Below are 20,650 nucleotides of genomic sequence, written 5' to 3'. Positions count from 1 at the left end.
TGTTTGAGGCAGGGTCTCACTATGCAGCCCTTGCTGGCCTGGAGTTAGCAGAGATCTGCATGCCTCTGCCTGTGAAATGCTGAGATTAAAGGTGTGCATCATCTGATGCCATTGGGTTGCTCACTTGTGTCAAGAATAAAGACTACATCAAGGCTAGAGAGATGGATCAGCAGTTAAGTACTTGTTGCTCTTGAAGGTGACCTGGATTTGCCTCCCAGCAACAACATGGCTGTTGACAACTGTCTAACTCTTGTTCTAGGGGATCTGATGCCCTTTTCTGACCTTCAAAGGTCCCTGGCTTGCAGTACACATATGTAAAAGCCAGCATATAAACTAAAAATAAACAAATCTTTAAGAAAGGTGTACATCGTCTCAAACGTGTGCCATCTCCCAAATCAGCTTATGCACACTGGCATGCTGCTGTACCTCAGGCTAGACTCACTATTCAGGTGCTGTCTGAACATGTGGGATGAGTGAGTCAGTCACATAGTAAGGGCCCTTTCTCTCTCTCTCTCTCTCTCTCTCTCTCTCTCTCTCTCTCTCTCTCTCTCTCTCTCTCTCTCTCTGAGACAGAGGTCTCAATTTGTATCCTTTGCCAGTCTGCAGCTTGCTCTGTAGGCCAGGCTAGCAATGAACTCACAAGGGATCTGCCCGCCTCTGCTTCCTCAGTGCTGAGATTAAAAGTGGGTGTCACCAGGTGACACACAGCTTTAATCCCAGCACTCTGCGAGCAGAGGCAGGTGATCTCAATGAATTTGAGGCAGCCTGGTCTATAGATGAATTCCAGGATAGCCAGGGCTACACAGAGAAACCCTGTCTCTGAAATAAAACAAACCCAAACAAACAATAACAACAACAACCAACAAAACCAACAATAAAAAGGGTGTCATCCCATCTGGTGGCATTTACTATTAGTTTCTGCCTTAGCTAGGTATGGTGGTAAGTGCCTGCAATTCTAACATTTGCAAGGAGAGGCTGAGGCAAGAGGATCATAAATTCAAAACCAGCCTGGGCTGCACAATGGGGAAAAGAAAGATGTTTTTAATGCCACTATAGGAGAGGATCTAAAAATGAATCCTGAAGAAATCTATTATTGCGTGTGTATGTGTATGCATGAGTGTGAGCTCACACTGAGAGCTGAGGGTAACTCAGGAGCTGGCCCTCCCTGTTCTGAAGATTGAGCTCAGCTTATCGGGCTGGCTTGGCAGAGGTCTTTCCTTCTGGGCCATCTTGTTTTCCCTCCTGTTTTCTTTTTAAATAAGAGGGGTGGGGAGATGGCTTGGTTTGCTGCATAAGCATAGGACCTGAGTCTGACCCTCAGTATCTGTGTAAAAAGCTAGGTGTGGTAATGCATGCTTTTAATCCCAGTGCACACTGGCATGATCACAATGCAGTGGGAGAGGGAAGGAGGGAGTCACTTTAGGGAAGCATAGATTAAATGAGAGGACAGTAGGGGGCACTTGTATGACAGTGAAGTGAAGACAAGCGCAGGAGTCTTCATCCTCAAGGTTGGCCTCTCTGACTGTTCTTTGGGAAATAAATGCCCTTTTTGTTTATGTAACTTAATTTATGCAAAATTGCAAGTTATATAAAATATTTGAAAAAGTAGTTACCTACTTTTTCTTAAGTAAAGATGTACTAACTTCAGAATATGTTGAATCTTTTTCCTTTCCGATGTTCTTTGGCGAGTAAGGATTGCTAGTTAAATGTATGTTGTTCTAGGGTTGCAGCTCAGTAGCAGGACTTTTGCCTTATGCTTGAGGCTCTGTGTTTAAACCCCAGTACTGGGAGGCAGCATATTTTTTTTCATTCAACTGCTTCCACATATGAAACAAAAATTTGTCTACAGTGTTTATAGGAAGACTTAGTTGTGTGTGTGTGTGTGTGTGTGTGTGTGTGTGTGTGTGTGTGTGTTTGTATGTGCAGGTGTATTTGCAAGTGTCCTTGGAGTCTAGGAGGGGGTGTCAGAGCCCTGGCCACCTGAACTCACAATGTAAATCAGTTGGGTCTTAAACATGTGAGGATCTGTCTGTGAAGCACTTAGAGGCAGACCCAGCCTACCCTCACCCCCATGTTTTAGTGCTGGGGATTGAACCCATGGGACCATTGTGCTACAGACCAAAGTGTGGACAGCTTTTTGCAAAATATGGCATAGCTGCTTCTAAAACTCATGTTCCAAACTAAATATTTAGGAGTCAATTTAGGTAAGATAGCAAGTTTCTGGCCAAACTAGGCAACTCTGCAAGACTGACTTCCTTACTTTTTTTTTTTTTTTAAAGATTTATTCATTTATTATATATAAGTACACTGTTGCTGTCTTCAGACACACCAGAAGAGGGCATCAGATCCCATTACAGATGGTTGTGAGCCACCATGTGGTTGCTGGGATTTGAACTCAGGACCTCTGAAAGAGCAGTCGGTGCTCTTAACCGCCAAGCTATCTCTCCAGCCCCCTCCCTTTCTTCTTAAGACAGGGTTTCTCTGTGTAGCCTTGGCTGTCCTGGAACTCTCTGTGGGCCAGGCTGGTTGGTCTGGGACTCAGACCTGCTCTGCCTCTGGAGTGCTGGGATTAAGGCGTGCACCACCACTGTCTGTTGAGACCCTCCTTTAAAAACAAGTAAAACGGGGCTGGGGATTTAGCTCAGTGGTAGATTCTTTTTTCCTTTTTATGGACAGAGTCTCTCTGTGTGTGCCTAGCTGTCCTGGAACTCACTACTTAGACCAGGCTGGCCTCAAACTCAGAGATCCTCTTGCCTCTGCCTCCCCAGTGCTGCAATGAAAGGCTTTTATGATTCTTATCATTTGCTACTATTTGCAGTTACTTGTGTGCCATGCCTGACCTACTTTTCAGTGCTCTTAAAGGAAGGTATAATGCCTTAATCTCGTGTTATTTGCATGGCACAGTAATATGTCAGAAAGCACTTGTGAAAGGTTTGGATGTCAGACAGTGAATGCCTGTGCCTAGTACAGTGTCTGGCACACATACATGTAGAACTTAGAATTTCTGTGCCATTTATTGTTTCAAGCATGGCTTATCAAATGCTTTATATTACTTATTTTTCCTTTGGTGCCTAGCATCTAGGCAAACTGTCTGTTACTGAACATCATCCTCAGGTTTTTTTTGTTTTGTTTTGTTTTTTTTTTCATTATTAGTGATTATTGAACCTAGGGTTAAAAATGCTGGGCAAGTACACTGAGCCATATTCTATATCCTTCACTCCTTAAACTATCTATCTATCTGTCTGTCTATCTATCTATCTATCTATCTATCTATCTATCTATCTATCTATCTATCTATCCATACATACATACAGAATCTCATCATGTGTCCCTGGCTGTCCTGGAACTTGCTATGTGGCAAGGCAGGCCTTGACTCTGTAATCTTCCTGTGTCAGCCTCCTAAGTAGTTGATTACAGACCAGGCCACTAAGCAGCTGATGACAGTGATGTTTTTAGTCTCCATTTTTAGCTCCATTTCACAGCTGGTGAAATAGAAGATCAGAAAGACACAGCAACATGCCCAGAGATACACAGCTGGTGGGCAGCAGGGCTACCATTCACATGGATTCTTTTTTTTTTTTTTTTTGGTTCTTTTTTTCGGAGCTGGGGACCGAACCACTGAGCTAAATCCCCAGCCCCTTCACATGGATTCTTAACCCGTCCTGCAGTGGTTAGCTGTCCAGGAGGCTTCAGTCTTGGGTGTGGCTCAAATACAGACAAGCCAAAGCAGCAGAGTCTGTGACTACGCTCCTGTGGCTCTTCACCTTGAACCAGCATCAGAACTACCCGGAGGGCTTGTTAAAACAGATTGCTGGGTCCCACCCTGGTTCTGGCTCGGTGTGCACCGAACCACGGGTGGGGCTTGAGAATTTGTGTCTGTTTTGAGTTCCCAGGAGTTGCTGGTGCTGCTAATTGGGGATCACTGGTGTAGAGCACTGAGGCTGAGATGGGGATCACTGGTGCAGAGCACTGAGGCTGAGATGGGGATCACTGGTGTAGAGCACTGAGGCTGAGATGGGGATCACTGGTGCAGAGCACTGAGGCTGAGATGGGGATCACTGGTGCAGAGCACTGAGGCTGAGATGGGGATCACTGGTGCAGAGCACTGAGGCTGAGATGGGGATCACTGGTGCAGAGCACTGAGGCTGAGATGGGGATCACTGGTGCAGAGCACTGAGGCTGAGATGGGGATCACTGGTGTAGAGCACTGAGGCTGAGATGGGGATCACTGGTGTAGAGCACTGAGGCTGAGATGGGGATCACTGGTGCAGAGCACTGAGGCTGAGATGGGGATCACTGGTGTAGAGCACTGAGGTTGGTTGGATGAGGAGTCAGGCTGTCCAGGTTGGAGTCTTGGCCTTGCCACTTACTAACTGCACTTGGGCAAGTAAGTGCTTGAACATTCACGTACTTTGGTATCTACATTGTAGGATTCCTAAGGTTGAATGAAACAGTATGTATTAAGTGCTTGAAGTATGGGGCCTTTCCTTCAATGGCGATGAGATATGTTCTTTGTTTTGTTAACTTTAGGGTCTAGTTCTTAAACCAGTAAGGAGTAAAAATGTGAATCCAGGGTTCACATGATACAGTTCTGACAGGTCATGTGCATGTATTGGAGCACCAGAGCAGTGAGAGGACCAGGAGGAGGAGAGGTGAGTGGGGCTAGAGATACTGGCATGTTGGAGCTGAGAAAGGGGGATTGTCAGAGGTTTGGCTTTCACTAGCAGAGAGAAATCCCAAGGAGGGAGGGGAAAGCAAGGTGCCTGCACGGGTTTGTCAGAGATAGCCTTCTCTTCCTTTCAGCAGATTTAGATCTGGTTCTGGTTTTAAGGTTACTGTAGCATTTGCTTCTTTTGGAGAACAGTGGCTAAGGAAATGGTTTCCAACAGCTTCTGGAGCTGCTCCGCAGCCTTTATCCTCCGCAGCTGCTACACATGCTTCTGATTCTTGCTGAGGAAGGCAGTTGTTAGGCTTGGAAGTTTTCAGATTCCAGAGCCAGCTGGACAGCTGACCTTCTGGTAGCTGTTTCCAGACCGCCAGCTCTCTGTCGCCTCATCTCCTCGGGTCCCCCTTTTTTTTGACTTTGGAACGATGATCTATATTTAGTGGGCTAGACAGTTAGGTTAGGGGAGACCATGCATGGATATTTGAGCCTGGGACAAGATGTACCCAGACTTTAACCCCTTCATCCTCAGATGACCACTTAAAGTGCTAGGAATGCACCTCCAGCTCAAGGGTGAGGGGTAGTGTTTAGTTTTGAGTGTCCCGAATGAAATATTTGGGGGAAGGAGTAGGGAGACGTTCATGTCTCTCCATTTATGGCTGAGCAATGCTTGGTATTCTACAGAAGGAGCCATAGGAACAGGAGGGAAAGAGCGCTGCATTCTGATTGTTCACCTTTCCCTCGGAGATGATTAGGGATACCTTGGGAGGCACCAGAGCAGAGCAAGTATTTCTTAGACTCACATGAGCACCAGCTGCTTCCTCTGGGCATCTTCTCTCCCAGGCTGCTGAGTCACCACCTAGGAACGGCTAGGAATGACAGTAGCCAGGTTGCCGCCTGGAGCACCTGGAGGGTTCTTGGCATACTGCACTGTTGGTATTGGTCTCCTAGACACAGATTGGGCCTCTTCAGGCTCTTCGAATCATGGGCTGAGACTTAGCTCTCCCTCCAGCTTGTTCCAGGAGGCACTGACCTACTTTTCAGAGACAATTAAGTGTTTGTGAGCATTGGAAGGCGGTGGCCAAAATGAAGGTTGAACTAGACAAACATTAGGAGTTTCTTTTTCCATCTCACACATCAGGGCCTGTCTCACTTCAAATGGAATGGCAGACCAGGCTGATGGGGGCCAGATTCCAAGTGCTTATCTAGATGGCCACCCAACTCTTGAATTCTTGTCAGTGCACTTTAATATTAGAAGTTTCCTTTTGAAATCACACACTTGTTGTCTTTTTAGAACAAGGTTTGGAAGGTAGTGAATTGGCTATTAAAAGGCAGAAGTACCTTTAGGTGACAATGTCTGGTTTATTTGTAGCATCTCTGAGATGATTCAGGTCTCTTTTTGTACAGGACTGGAGTAATAAGCTAGCTAAAACTGGATCTTAGGGAATAAGTAAATAGTTTATGTAGGCTTTACTTTCCTTATAAGGCAAGAGGTTAAATGAATGTATTAATGAATGCATAAGCAAGCTATCGATAAATAAATTAGAAAACTCAGCAAGAATTGGTATTAAAAAATTAGATTCAATTATCAAAACCAATTTATTTTTGCTTGTGCTGGGGATGGAACCCAGGGCTTTACCCTTGCTCAGACTAGGCAACCAAAATGTATACATACCCCCAGGCCTCAACTTTCAGCTCACAGGGAAAGGAAGTAAACTCGCTTTCTCAGTTTGATCCTGGGTCTCACTTAGCTTGTTACCTGGCTCCAGCTCCTGCTTCCCTGTTGAGTGTAATTGCTATGCTTGGGTTGTTCTTACTGTTGTCCCTTAGCAATGGGTATAGATCCAAGGCCCTAAGGACAGCAACTCTTGTCCTGTATTGGTTGACTGTAAGGCCCAGAAGGAGCTGGATGGCATTTCATAGGCTTTCATTTTCAACAATATAGGCACAAGAACCCACAATTTTTCATAACTAAAGAAAAGTTATTTTAAAAGTTATTGCTGGGTCAGGTGTGGTAGTACATGGCATACCCTTTAAAGCTAGTACTGGGCAACCAGAGACAGCCAGATCTGTGAGTGTGAGGCCAGCCTGGTCTACGTAGTGAGTTCCAGGGCGTGTTAGAGGCCCTGGGTTTATGCTGAGCACTGCAAGGAAAAAAGGAGTGAAACACTGCTATTACATACAGCATGCAGTGCTGTCACAACTCAGAGTTAAGCTTGGGGCAGACTCCCGTCCATCAAGTCAGTGTCAGTCTCATCTGGAGGGCAGCTTCCGCCAGAGCAAAGGTTAGAATTTGGTGACCTGATCCCAGAGCTTTAGTACACCCTCGTTTCTTCCACTTCTATTCCTTTTTGCCCAAGAAACCTGGCCTCTGCTGTTGCCTAGTCTGCCATCTTGCTTATGGCGCCTACCTTTCTACCCTATCCTTTTCAGCCCTGAAACAGGCCACCATTGCTTTTTCTTTCTTCTCCCCTCTCCTTCCCATTCTCTAGGGTTGGGCCCTGAATGACTGCCTTCTTCACAGATTCCTGAGTGCCTCCACTTGGCTGCCACTGCTGCCCGGGATGTGTTAATCCTAGCAGGCTGATGCAGTGGTTCCTTCCCCTGCAGCAACTGTTCCAGACTTGTCCACAGTCCTCCGCTCAACCCCACCCAACCACGTCAGCTCTCTGCCAGCCATTCAGCCTTTACATCCTATACCTTATCTGTCATTTCATCAGTAATCCCTGCCGGCCTCCTCCTTCCCTGATCTCAGAAGCTTGTTGCTAGATATATTTTCAATTTGTCTTTCCTAGTGAACTACAAATCCCTCTCCAGCCTAAGTAAATTTTCTTTAAGTTTTTCCCTGTTTCTAGACTCTGCCAGTCTGTCATCACAACTGAAATTGCTCTCACTTGTATGACTTACTTGAAGAACTCAGCTTCTTTTTCGTTCTGCTGATGTTTGATCTTGTCATCACTTTTGATAGTTTGATAGTTTTTAGACCATTTTTATCTTTGTTTTGCTTTTCTATATTAATTTATCTGTTTTGGTTATTTTATTTATTAACTTCATTTCTGTATGTAATAATGGTTTTCAGATCAGATTCTTTGAATATGTGTTCACTTCCCCCAGGTTCATACTTGATTTAGCCCGAAAGTTGAGAAGTTATGCATACTTACGCACACTTAGAAGTCTACAGAAATCTCATTGCCACCCTCCTCCTTTCCCTTGCCTGAACCCACCTCTCTTCTGAATATCCGTCTTAACGGTTATCTTTGACTGGTTGGACCCACTGTCCTATTTTAGATCCTCATCGTCTCTGAGTCTCTCCATATTCACACCACATCTCGGAAAAGGATTCTCAATTTTACCCTTTGTTGATGACCCTTGAATTTACTTTCTATTTTACCTGCATCATAAACAGTTTCTGCAGTGATCTTTTGTCCCAGACAAAAGGTAAGTATCTGCGTTCTCACTGTCTGTCGTTTCTTACAGACTTCTTGTGGCGCTCCCTTTGCCTTTGGACTTATCCTCTTGTCAGCAGTTAACCATTTAGTTGTCTGGCTCCCCAAGACAGAGAGTTCACTGAGAGCGGACGGTGCCATCTTCATCTGTTTCTTTGATGCTGTAACATTTGGTTGCATTGTTGGACTATCGGTTATGTTCCAGCTATCTTCAGATAAAGGATTCTTGGAAAAATCTGGAAAAACTGTGCTACTGTTGGATATTTAGTTAAGTTGTAGCGCAATTATCTCCATGTTCTTTCATAAAATAACCATGTTTATTTTAGAAAAAGTATAAAATAACAAACGAAAGCATAGACAGCAGCCTGTGATTGCGGGGTAGGATTCCAAGCTCTAGACCTTGTGCACAGTAGGTAAGTGCTCTATCACTAAGCTAGAACCAGCCCTACCAGCAACAGTTTGATACATATTTTGACCAAATTCACCCTCCTTTCCCTCTTCCCTAATTTCTTCCCTATCTTCCCCACCCTGCTTTACTTTTATATATTTGTCTTTTAAATGCACTTAGTGTGCGTGGGTAGGACAGTCTACTGGAGCATGGGCGGACTCTCAGAGCAGCCGCCAATGGCAAGTAACTCCTCAGCTAGGGGCGGATCTTCTCGAGCTCCTCCCTTATCTGTGTTGGGATTTGATAAGTTTTCTTTTAAACATTTACTTATCTAAATATATACTGTAATTATTTATTTTTCAAAAGGCAAATACTGGTTGTAGCATGTTTATTTACTGACTGCTGAAATCTTTCAGTATCAAAAATTCTAAACTGGTGCCTAGTGTGGTAGTGCACACCTTTAATCCTAGCACCCAAGAGGCAGCCCTGACTACATGGGGAGTTCCAGGACAGCCCGAGCTGTTATTTTATGTATGTGGGCATTTTGCCTGTGTGTATGTCTTGATACCATGTGTTCATGCTTGGTGTCCTTGGGACCTGGATGAAAGTGTGGAAGTGGTGCTAAAGATGGTTGTGAACTACTGTGTGGGTGCTGGGAATTGAACCCAGCTTCTCTGGAAGAACAGCCCGTGCTCTTAACCACTGAGCCACCTCTCTAGCCCCGAGACGTATTGCTCTTGTGCCAGTCTTCCATTACTGTATTTTAGAAACATGTCTAGTGTTATTTGGTATTATAAATAACGAGATGAATAAGCTTGAGTTATAAAAATATATTCACACCAGTCTAGTCTGCATGCCTTTATTAATCCCAGCCATCAGAAGGCAGAGGCAGAGGTAGGCGGATCTCTGTGAGTTCAAGGCCAGCCAGAGATATATGGTGAGATTCTGTCTCAAAAATAAAACAAAACTGAGCCTGGTGGTACATGCCTTTAATCCCAGCAGTCTGGAGGCAGAGGCAGGTGAGTTTCAGAGTCTGAGGCTAGCCAAGGCTACACAGAGAAACCCAGTTTCTAAAAACCTAACCAAATTCAAACCAACACCCTCCACTCCCCATGAACTAGGAGCTCAGCAGTTAAGAGCACTGACCGATCTTCTAGAGGACTGGGGTTTGTTCAGGTGGCCACGGTTATCTGTAACCATTTCCAGATGATCCGATACCCTCTTTTGGCTTCCACAAGCACATGGTGTACATACACACATGAAGGCAAACCATTTATACGCATAAAATAAAATAAATAGATCTTAAAAGCCATAACAAGAAGATAACATACCCTCTGTTTTACTTATCTTTTTTAGAGATGGGGGTCTTGCTGTACAGTCCAGGTTGCCCTCATACTTTTGACTCTTCTACTTCAGCCTTTGGATTGATAGGATTCTAGGCAGACTCCATGCTGGTTCAGGAATATTTGCACATCTTTAAGAAAAGTTTTTAGACTTGGAACTGTGGGCTCAAAGGAACAGTTTGATCCTTTGCTAAATGTAAAACTTTGTTACAGTATTTGAGACTTTTCAGCCAGAGATGATAGCATAAAAGATGTATATGCTCCCAGCATTTGTTAAACATTGTTAAGCATTTGTTGTGGGCATTCTCACTGAAATTCTATAAGGCACTTTCTTTGATCCTTTGATTTTTGCAATGTTTTTCTACAGATTTCTCAGAATTTGTGCTCTGTTGTGTTGAAGTCACCACCATATACCCTGTCCTGGGATTTCTTTTTAAATATAACCCCATTGTTCCCAGGGAAAATATCATTATACTATATTTAGTGTCTGATATCTGACTTGTTAAAAATGTTTATTTTGCCTCTTTCCTCTTCTCAGAGGTAACAAAGGAGTCTGCCGAGGTTGGCAGCCTGTTGTTTTGAAGTCTTGTTGGTTTTTTCTGGCAGGCCCACCCAGGTGAATTGAGCCAGTAAACACCTTTCTTCTGGTATTTTTAGAATAACCAATTGTGGTTTTATTAAACTGTGGCCTACCTTTAGCTGATTTGAGTGCTACTGTGTTCACCATGTTTCGACAGTAGTGGTGTCAGAAACATTTTTAGAGGAAGTGATTTCTCCTACTCCTGAGGTTGGGGTTCTGTCAGGATATTGTTCTTGAAATAACTTTTCTTCCCTCCCACTCCTGATTTTAGTGGTAAGTGAATCTTGTTTCTGGTCTTTTTCTTAGGTCCTCTTAGTGCCTGGCAGTGAAGCTTTCTTTCGATTCGTTTTGTGGTTTTATTTTTATTTATTTATTTTTTTAAAGATTTATTTATTATGTATACAGCGTGTACACCTGCAGGCCAGAAGAGGGCACCAGATCCCATTACAGATGGTTGTGAGCCACCATGTGGTTGCTGGGAATTGAACTCAGGACTTCTGGAAGAGCAGACAGTGCTCTTAACCACTGAGCCATCTCTCCAGCCCTGTTTTGTGGTTTTATAAACTGCTATAGTGACCTTAATTTCAGGTGGAGCTTGCATCTGCAGGGTAGGCGCACCCTAGGATAGACATTTTTTCCTTTCTTCCCAGATGTTTAGAGTTTCTTACCTTGTTGGTTCTTGTGTTATATAACCAGTGTGGGAAGGGAAGGATTCAGGATTCAACCACTTATTTCTTCATGGCAAAAAGAAAGGGAATGTAATGGTTTGAATAAGGATGGCTCTTCTATGCTCATATATTGAAGCTTGGTCATAAGTGAATAGAACTGTTTAAAAGGATTAGAAGGAGTAGGAGGTGGGACCTTGAGGAGTGAGTATGCCCTTATTGGAGGAATGTGTTATTGGAGGTAGGCTTTAAGGTTTCAAAAGCCCAGGACAGGCCCAGTATCTCTTTCTCTGCCTTAAAGTTGAGAGGATGTAAACCTCTCAGCTAGTTCTTCAGTGTCATCCATTCTATTGTGCCACCATGCTCCCTGCCATGACGATAATGGACTAACCTCTGAAACTGAAAGCAAGCCCCCAATTAAATGCTTTCTTTTGTCAGAGTTGTCTTGGTCATGACGTCTCTTCACAGCTATAGAACAGTGGCTAAGACAGAAACCAAGGAGTAATTAACTGATTTGAAGGTCTGTGGCCTTCGAGGATCTTTTTCAAAGTACTGTTAGGCCCTGTAGTGTATGTCTAAGGCTCACCAATATCTCCTTAGGCCTGTGCTGGGCACAGGGTAGGCCGAGTTCCTTTTACTCTCTTGGCCAGACCTGCACTTGGTTCTCTTTGAATCCCCCCTTGGCTTATTCAGTCAGTCTTCTTAAAGCATGAGGTCTGACCTCTTTTTGTTTTCTCTTCCTCATCCCTGGAGAAGCAACTTTGGCCCTTGGACAATAATTTTCTCAGAGGGCAAACTAATTTTCTGTTCAGCAAGCCAGAGGACAAGGTGTAACTCAACCCTTCTCATTCTCAACCATGCTGCCTTGGAGAGACAATGAAGAAAGTGATCTTTGCTACTCTCTGAATAAGACGCTGAACCTGGCACCTGTTTTTATTACTGGGCCCTGAAGTCACTGGAGACATTTTTGCTCTCTCCCTGGGCCAGCAGCTGCTTTGGGATAGTGGTGGCAGTTGACTCTCGTGGTATCACTTCTACTGCAAAGAAAACTCATGTATTCACACGAGGGAACGTACTGTCTGTCCTTCAACCTCTTGCCTTCACAGTTTGTGTGAGGAGTGAGCAGTCAGAAGTCATCTGTACCCTTAAGCTGATGATACCATGATCCTCGTCTTTCACAGGGACATCGCCTTTGCTTTGTCCTCCCCTCTGTGTCCCCAGCCCCAAGCTAGCACCTGGTTCCTGGTGAGCATTTAAAGAGAGTGCATGCGGAATGAAAGTTGGGACAGACTTGATATTCTAGTGCCCTGTGAGATGAGGGTCTTTGTTTTTAGAAGAATTCCTTCACAAGAGGTAGAGAATTTCCAGAGGAGCCTTAGGAAGCTGTGAAGTCCAGGAGGATGTTCTCTCTTCTTAAGCCTCGAGCTTCCTTTTCAGTCCCAATTCTGCTGGCACTCCTTCTCCTTTCTTAGGAGCAGTATCCTGCAGTATCCAGCAGTATCACTCAGGGCTTGTGTGTCTCCTGGCTTCTGTCTCCAGCCCACTTGAAGGTAGGGCAAGCCATTCCCTTTTAATAGTCACCCCATTACTTAGAGTCAGGAGCCAGAAGCCATCAGGACCATGCCTCGTGCTTTGTATTCTACACTTCCTGATCTGGCTGCATCTAGTCAAGCTCCACTCAGCTGTTAGGTGTTTGTGCCTTTGTAAGGTCTGTGGAAGACAGCAGGCCCTTTTTCCCCTTTGTCAGCAGCTGGCTAGTGAGTGCCTTTGGATTGCCAGGTCTGAAGCCATCCACATTTGTCTGTCTGTGTCTGAAACTTAGGGCAGAATCTCCCTTGCCACCTGAGCTAACATCACACTGTACACCTTTGTGAGACTTAGTGGAGGACAGAACAGCCACAGAGTGTGTAGAGGTATTTGGACCATGTTCCTTTGAAATACTCAGTTTCTGGGGAGAAAGGTTCCTGTCTCTAAGATTGCAACTGGAGTCCAGAGCATTTCACCCTGACCCTGAAGAGCCTCCACATGGAACCACTGCTCTCCACTTATTCCAAACATCCTTGTTTTTGTTTAAATTTTATCTGATAAAATTTTGTTAAACAATTTCATGGTGCAACACACAGAGGAAATGACAAAGTACCATGTGTTGTCTTTTAAATGCACTCAGTTGAGTGGCTATTTTAAGTCAGCTGCGTCTGCAGTCAGATTGCCGTCTGCTCTCTCCTGGAGCGGGGAGGAGTCTCGGAGTAGACTTAGGCCAGAAGAACTCCGCTCTTCTCTGGCTGTTTGATCCACTTTATACCTCATTCATTTTTGTATTTATATTCATATCTCATTCTGCTAATTGCTTGATTAGATCGCCCCAGGACATCTTTACCTGAGCGTCATTGACCCTTCTCCACTCATAAACAAAAATTCAAATAGAGGTGAATACATGTGGTTCTGGATTTTGTTAGTACTATTGACCAACAAGTAGTATTTGAAAGCATGAAAGCTTGGATTGATCTATTATTCCCCTCATTTATGTTATTTTAGCAGCTATTACAATTATTCTGTTTGACTCTTCCTCTTTTCTTTCTTTCCTTTTTAAAACATATTGCATATGTGTGACTGCTCTTGAGGGTCAGAGGTCAGAGGCATCAGAGCCCGTAGCTATAGGCGGTTGTGAGCTGCTTAATGTGGTACTGGGAATGGAGCTGAGGTCTTCAGAAGGACAGTAAGTGCTCTGAGCCATCGCTCCAGTCCGTGTACCCTAGTCTGTGTAATGGGGAGCTCTGCAGAGGATAATGTTTAGCAAACTGTGAGTTCTACTTTAGATGGCCGGAAGGCCGTTAGTGGGGCCAGGTTATCTGGAAAACGTTATGCCTTAGGAGGGGTGGGGCGGAGCAGATTTGCCTCTCGTGTGGGTTGTCAGTGAGGTCTTACCCATCAGTTGTTCCTGATTTCTAGGATGCCAAGGTTTTCATGTTAGCTGAGCAGGAATAAATCCAGGTTCAGGCCTGGGAAGCATAAGTTCTTTTTATGTTGTCTCATTGGACTCATGTGTACCCTTGGAGCAGGTTACTCACCCTGTTTGCTTTGAATGTGTAAATGAAACCATACGGCTGTTTAACAAACATGTTTTCAAAGATGAGTCCAGCGTTACAGACAAGCCACTCTGAGTTCCTTACAACAATATAATAGAAACATGAGGTTTTACCCAGGTGTTTGTAGTAGTGTGCGTATTTAATGCTAAGGGCCTGTGACAGTTAGGGTGTCCTCTTCTTAGGCTAGTGAAGGAGAAAGAATTTTATATAACCGCTCACACATTATATCAATTTTGAAGCAGCTCCATTGAGTAAATTGGCACCACACTTTGGAATGGGCCCAGTGTCCTTGATTGTGCTTCTAGAAGCATTTAGGAAAAAAGGCTTGGTATTTTCAGCTGCCTTCCTCCTGCCTTGGACGGTGTTGATAAGCAGTCTTCTATGTTGTGTGGATGTGTGCTCTCCAATCTATAAACATGGCTTCTATGAGGAGTGCACAGTTGTTAGTGTTTATGAAACCTGTTTCTTTACTGTGTAATATTTGCCTCAGAGTTTCTGTGGTATTTTTTTGTAGTGAATATGCCCTTTTAAAAGTTTTTTCTCAGATGTTAAGTAGACCCCTTAACTGGTGTCCTGAAGAGTGTCTAGAATTCAAGCAGAATCCCAGCAGAGCCTGGGCTGGGGGCTGGAAGGAAGGAGGCAGATGAGGTGGCGAACGATAGGCTGGTGTTGTTATGGTCTCCTGACTTTTTAGCACAAAGGAGGGGCTAGCTTCTCCTGGGAGGTATTTCCGCTCACTGCGACAAATGAGGGTGCACAAAGGACTGTAATCTAATGAGGCTTCTCTGGTGATGTCACTTGTACTCGTGGTCAAAGTCCAGTTCTTGGGAGCTTGTAGTCCGGGAATAGAGTTCAGTTGGTTTGTTCATTCTCCAGTCCTCAGCTGTCACTGCACCATGGTGCCTCCTTCCAGCCACTGAACCAACACTGCCTGGGCCAGGCATGAACGCCTACAAGTACCAGAAGTTCCTGGAGGGACTCAACAACCTTAGAGGTATTAGGAGACTTCAGGCTGCCCTCAATGATTGTGTGAACACTAGTGGAGTGAGTGAGTGTGCTTGTGGGGGGGGTGGGGGTGGAGTGTCTTTACTTTCTGCCTAACCTTAGGTAGCCCTCACAGTCAGAGCTGGCCACCATTATGTGTTTAGGTAATTCTGTGGAAAGAATGATTTATGCACTCCCAGTTAAGTCAGGAGAGAATGCCATGAGGCATTTCAGCAGCAACCCGATTGCTCTCTTGCTTGAGTGGGTGTCTGAGAACTGTCTCCCTGAGCTCAGCAGCACTCAGGCCACGCCCTGTTTTCTCTGAGATGCTGGCCAGTGTTCTGGAGGGCTCTTCCTACCTGGCTTTGCACCCTCACCTAGGTGTAGCCAGGTTTCTTGGGACAGGTTTCTAGCTCATGTGGAGAAAACAGGGAGTGGAAGAGTGGCTAAGGGAGGAATATGAGTTGATGGTCCGCAGTGACTTTGAAAAGTATAAATCGGGGTTGGGGATTTAGCTCAGTGGTAGAGCGCTTGCCTAGCAAGCACAAGGCCCTGGGTTCGGTCCCCAGCTCCGGGAAAAAAAAAAAAAAAAAAGGAAAAAAAAGGAAAAGTATAAATCAATGATTTGGAAGGAATAATATTTTAAAGAAAAGAAATGGTTTCTTTGCATCATTGATAAACTCTTCCCTGACCATAGATAAAAAGACCATGCAGCTAGCATGTGTTCAATCCCATTATTAAGGAGACAGGCAGAGGCAGGTGGATCTCTGTGAGTGAGGCCAATCTAGAGTTCTAAGCCAGCTAGGACCATTCCCTTCCCTCCTCTCACACCCAGAGCCCTTCAGATGTGACAGTGTAGAATCTTTTGGCTACTAAAGAGGAAACTGATTAAAATGTGTTACTTTCCCGTCTCCAGTTACCAGATGACTTTATTTTCTTGTGTCGAGGAGAGTGCTCAAGGCATCCACCCCTCAGTCGAGATTCTGGTCTTAGAAGAAGCATAGTGTGTGGAGGGAGGAGGAGGGGTTAGAGGGAAGAGGAGGGGGTTAGAGGGAAGAGGAGGGGGTTAGAGGGAGGAGGAGGGGGTTAGAGGGAGGAGGAGGGGGTTAGAGGGAGGAGGAGGGGGTTAGAGGGAGGAGGTGGGGGTTAGAGGGAGGAGGTGGGGGTTAGAGGGAAGAGGAGGGGGTTAGAGGGAAGAGGAGGGGGTTAGAGGGAAGAGGAGGGGGCTAGAGGGAGGAGGAGGGGGTTAGAGGGAGGAGGTGGGGGTTAGAGGGAGGAGGAGGGGGTTAGAGGGAGGAAAATCATGAGGGGCCTTTTTAGGAACTGGAGGAGCTATAGGCAGGGTGTGGGCTGTAGAACTAACTGAACTCCTTTCCTGCCACGATTGGTAGACATTTTACCTTCATTTATGGGCTGTCTAGGAAACACGTGCGGGGTGCTACATGCTGTAAAGGTAGAGTGTGATCTCTCATCGGAAACGCTCTGAAACCTGAGACTATATCCACACTCAACACTTTTACTTTAGAGTGGGCTGCATCATTGGGTTAGAAATGCTTGGCTCCTAAAGTGTATGTAAATATTTTTAAATAATCAAATCTGGAGCACCGTCCCAAGCATTTCAGTGCAGAAGATAGGTAACCCACGAAACTGTAACATATCATCGTGGTATTGTCTTCTCTTGTTCTCTCCTTGTATCTCATGCAACCATTTCTTTCCTCCTTCAAAACTTCAGTAGCTCGAGTCAATTCCTTTTAGGTTTATCATAGATCAGACAGGTCTTAGCAGGAAGTAGTAACGTTAATTATTCTCACTTCCCTGTCCAAGGAAGTCTTTTGGTTCAGTTCTTGAGATAGCATCTTATTGTACACTTCAGATCAGCCTCAAATTTATGATGTCTCCCTCAGCTTTCCCAAGTATAGTACATGCCAGCTACCATGCCTGCCTCACAGGAAGACTTAAAAAGGTAGAAAGAGTGGATTCTTAGCACAGTCTCACTGAGAAGAGGGGACAGAAATCTGTGGTGCTTCTCATCAGGTTTCCCAGTCCTTGGGTATGAGAGTGTACCCTTGTCCATATGAACAGCCCACTTCTTGCCCTGCTGCAGTCTTAGAGGACCCTGTCTCTAGGCATGAAATCTACCTGACAGAGCAGGAGCCTCACCGCCACCCTGTACTCTTTCCTACAAAACTCGGGCGGAATTATCAAACTTCACATGGATGTTCCCTGAATGGAAGCGACTCAGAGTAGACATTCCAGGCCTTCCTCGGGTCCTGAGCTTTTTAGCGTAGCCGTTCAGCTTGTTAGCGTTGGTGTAGTTCCAATCCCAGGGCATCCTGAGGATGCACCTGTGGTGGCATGGAAACTATAGGGAATTTACTTGTCCATAAAATTAGAGAATATAACTTAAAAAAATTTTTTTTGAGACAGTTTTACTGTGTAATTCTGGCTGGCCTCAAACTCACCAAGATCTGCCTGCCTATGTTAGCCAATGTTAACCACATTAGGGCGACTGTGGTTCAGGCAATAACCTCAAGTATATTTCTTAGTATGCTGACTAAATAGTCAATCTGACACAAGCCAGAGTCATTTTAGAAGAGGAAACTTCAGTTGAGAAAATGTACCCAGATTAGCTTGTGTTTCATTGTCTTGATGGATGACTGATGTAGGAGAGCCCACTCACTTCGATATTCCTGGGTGTTGGAAGTTGGAAGGTTGAGGAAGCCCTGAAAAACAATCCAGTAGCTTCCCTTCCTATAGCTTCTGCTTCAGTTCCTGCCTCCTGGTTTCTGCCCTAAAGATCTGGCTTTAACGCTCTTGGATAATGGACTTACTGTAAGATAGAACCCTTTCCTTCCCAATTGCTCATGCTCACAACAATAGAGACCCGAAGGAAGATGCTCACAACAATAGAGACCCTAAGGAAGATGCTCACAACAATAGAGACCCGAAGGAAGATGCTCACAACAATAGAAACCCTAAGGAAGAGAGGGTCTCTCCGCAGAAGCCTGGCAATCACGTGTTCTCTCCCTCTGTCACACGCCCCACCCTTCTTTTAGCCCATTTGTATGAGGAATGAGTAACACTGCCAGGAATGAATGAGCAAGGGACGAACTGTACCTGTCATAGGGAGTGTCCTATGTGAGACTGAAGTTGGAGAAAGGAAAAGACCACGGCAGCCACAATCTCTTGTACTTTCGCTGTTCCAAATGCTAAGAGCTCTACTCCAAGATGGACTCAGAAGCACTGATTGCCATGGGCGTTAAACACACACACACACACACACACACACACACACACTTATATATACTTATTGTCTAAAGTGAGGTTAGGATTCATCAAATGTTACTTCTACAACTTTTGTGTCTTTTTCCTTTGTCTCTCAGGGCTGGCTGGCTGGATAGATGGCTGCCTCCCTCTCTTCTTCCTTCCTTCCTCCCTCCCTCCCTCCCTCCCTCCCTCCCTCCCTCCCTCCCTCCTCCCCTCCCTCCAGGTAGACTATGTCTTTAAATTCCTTGTATAACTGAGAATGACCTTACATCTGATTTTCCTGCCTCTACCTCCTGAGTGCTGAGACGGGGGGGGGGGGGGGTAGTGTTATCACATGTATTTAGGCAGAGCTGGGAGCCAAACTCAGGCTTCCTGTATGAAAGGCAAGTATCCTAGTCTCTAGCTCTTAGGGATTTCTGTAACCAGTCTTTGGCTAGTTTGTGGGCTCTTCTTTCTTCTACCCTTCTCCACCCTTATTCCACACTCCCCCACCCTCCCAACACTAGGAAGGAAAGAAAGAGATCCCTGAATCTAATTTTTTTTCTTTTTTCTTCGACCACAACTACTGTGAAATAGCAACCAACTCTCCCAACCAACCAACAGCGGCCAGCCTTACCTTGGGGCTACCCTTCATACACCCTCTGAAAAGTTCCCAGAATTCCAAATGGCACATCATTGCAGAAACCACACCCCTGCCAGAGCACAAGACAAATCATAGTCAGCTCTGGGTGCAGTCTAAAGCAGCCCCATATCCCACCACCTAGGTTTTAAATGAAAACCTATATTATATTTCTGTGCTTCTTAAAGAAATCATAATTCTCAGTACAGATTTCCTTGGATTATAGAATTCTTGTGCCTGCTTGGGTCCAGGATGAACTAGACCAGATCATATCATGGGTTACAAGCTCTAAGCTGCCACCTATCCACATGCTTGATCTCAGCATGGAATCATTAGGGTGGCTGAGGTTAGATGGCTGCAGCACTAGTGGTAAGCACTTACTAAATGTCCGATTGCTGACTGAGCTTTCATCTGAGTGCTTTATATAATTCATTTATCCTGGGCAGGCTGGTGGTGCACACCTTTAATCCTAGCACTCAGGAGACAGAGGCAGGCAGATCTCTGTGAGTTTGAGGCCACCCTAGTCTACAGAGCAAATCCTAGGACAGCCAAGGCTACACAGAGAATTCTATCTGTGGTTTAGCTGACCTCAGGACCGGAATCATTGAATCTACTAAGATGATAACAGTTGACCTGGGAGTATGCCAGCCAAAAAGACGGCTGCTGCCATTGTGTTGTTGACCACGTGAAATAGGCTAGAATGGCCACTGCTGAACAAGTACATGAATAAAATGTTGGCACCTTTCTCACCAAGAGAATAGCAGTATGGGGCTTTGAAGAGGAGGTAATAGGGTTGGGGATTTAGCTCAGTGGTAGAGTGCTTGCCTAGCAAGCGCAAGGCCCTGGGTTTGGTCCCCAGCTCCGGAAAAAAAGAAAAAAGAAAAAGGAAAAAAAAAAAAAAAAAGAAGAGGAGGTAATAAAACTTTTCTTTCCGTACTACTTCTCTTGAACTATGTTTCTAATCCCTTATTCATTGGTATTTGCTAAACAACCCTCCCCCCTTACACACACACACACACACACACACACACACACACACACACACACAACCTATGTGTGTGGTGTAATAGTCTTTATAGCATAACATATATAATATAAAACAGTCTCACTGCCAGGTAGAGTAGGATGCAAAACACTGCCTTTGTCAAACTGTGGGTTCAGCTGACCTACTGTGTCCCCTGAGCATGGAACACGGTTGCCTCTCTTTGTATCATCCGTATCTTTGTGCATTCCTGAAGGGCTGACCAAAAGAAGTAATTGGCCCCTCTTCATTCAGTTGCTGGCTTTTGCTTTTCTGGAGAGAATTCATCCCATCTAGTGAATAACTGTAGAAAGGGGCCTTATAGGAAGTAGGGACACTGTAGGTGTTATTTTGAAGTTCCAGTCCTCTATTTCCTATGCTTTTGGTGAGTGGGGTGCTTTCCCAAGCATTGGAGTGAAATATTTTCATTCTGCTACTGTTTAAAAGGTTTTAACTTACATTTCTCAAGTCTGCCATAGTCTGTGTAATGCCAAGAAAGACTCTACTCTCGGGGTTGGGGATTTGGCTCAGTGGTAGAGCGCTTGCCTAGGAAGCACAAGGTCCTGGGTTCAGTACCCAGCCCCGAAA

At 44.9% G+C, this 20,650-nt stretch overlaps 1 protein-coding gene across 15 annotated transcripts in view; it reads left to right on the top strand.

The window, feature by feature from the left end:
• Positions 1 to 20,650, top strand: part of Macf1 (microtubule-actin crosslinking factor 1) — a 325,299-nt gene that overhangs the window by 57,343 nt on the left and 247,306 nt on the right. Inside the window, exon 1 of one of the 15 annotated variants that reach the window (XM_063288005.1) lies at positions 3,596 to 15,165. The exons of 13 other annotated variants lie outside the window; for them this stretch is intronic. In XM_063288005.1, the coding sequence (XP_063144075.1) occupies positions 15,114 to 15,165 (52 nt within the window). In that variant the 5' untranslated portion in view covers positions 3,596 to 15,113. Of the gene's footprint in view, positions 1 to 3,595; positions 15,166 to 20,650 lie in introns of those variants that run through there. One more of the 15 variants, XM_063288008.1, reaches the window with a different exon arrangement.

Source organism: Rattus norvegicus, chromosome 5 (genome assembly GCF_036323735.1).
Source record: "Rattus norvegicus strain BN/NHsdMcwi chromosome 5, GRCr8, whole genome shotgun sequence".
Classification (NCBI taxonomy): domain Eukaryota; kingdom Metazoa; phylum Chordata; class Mammalia; order Rodentia; family Muridae; genus Rattus; species Rattus norvegicus.
Note: the sequence above shows the minus strand (reverse complement) of the source record. Positions and strands in the feature narration are given on the sequence as shown.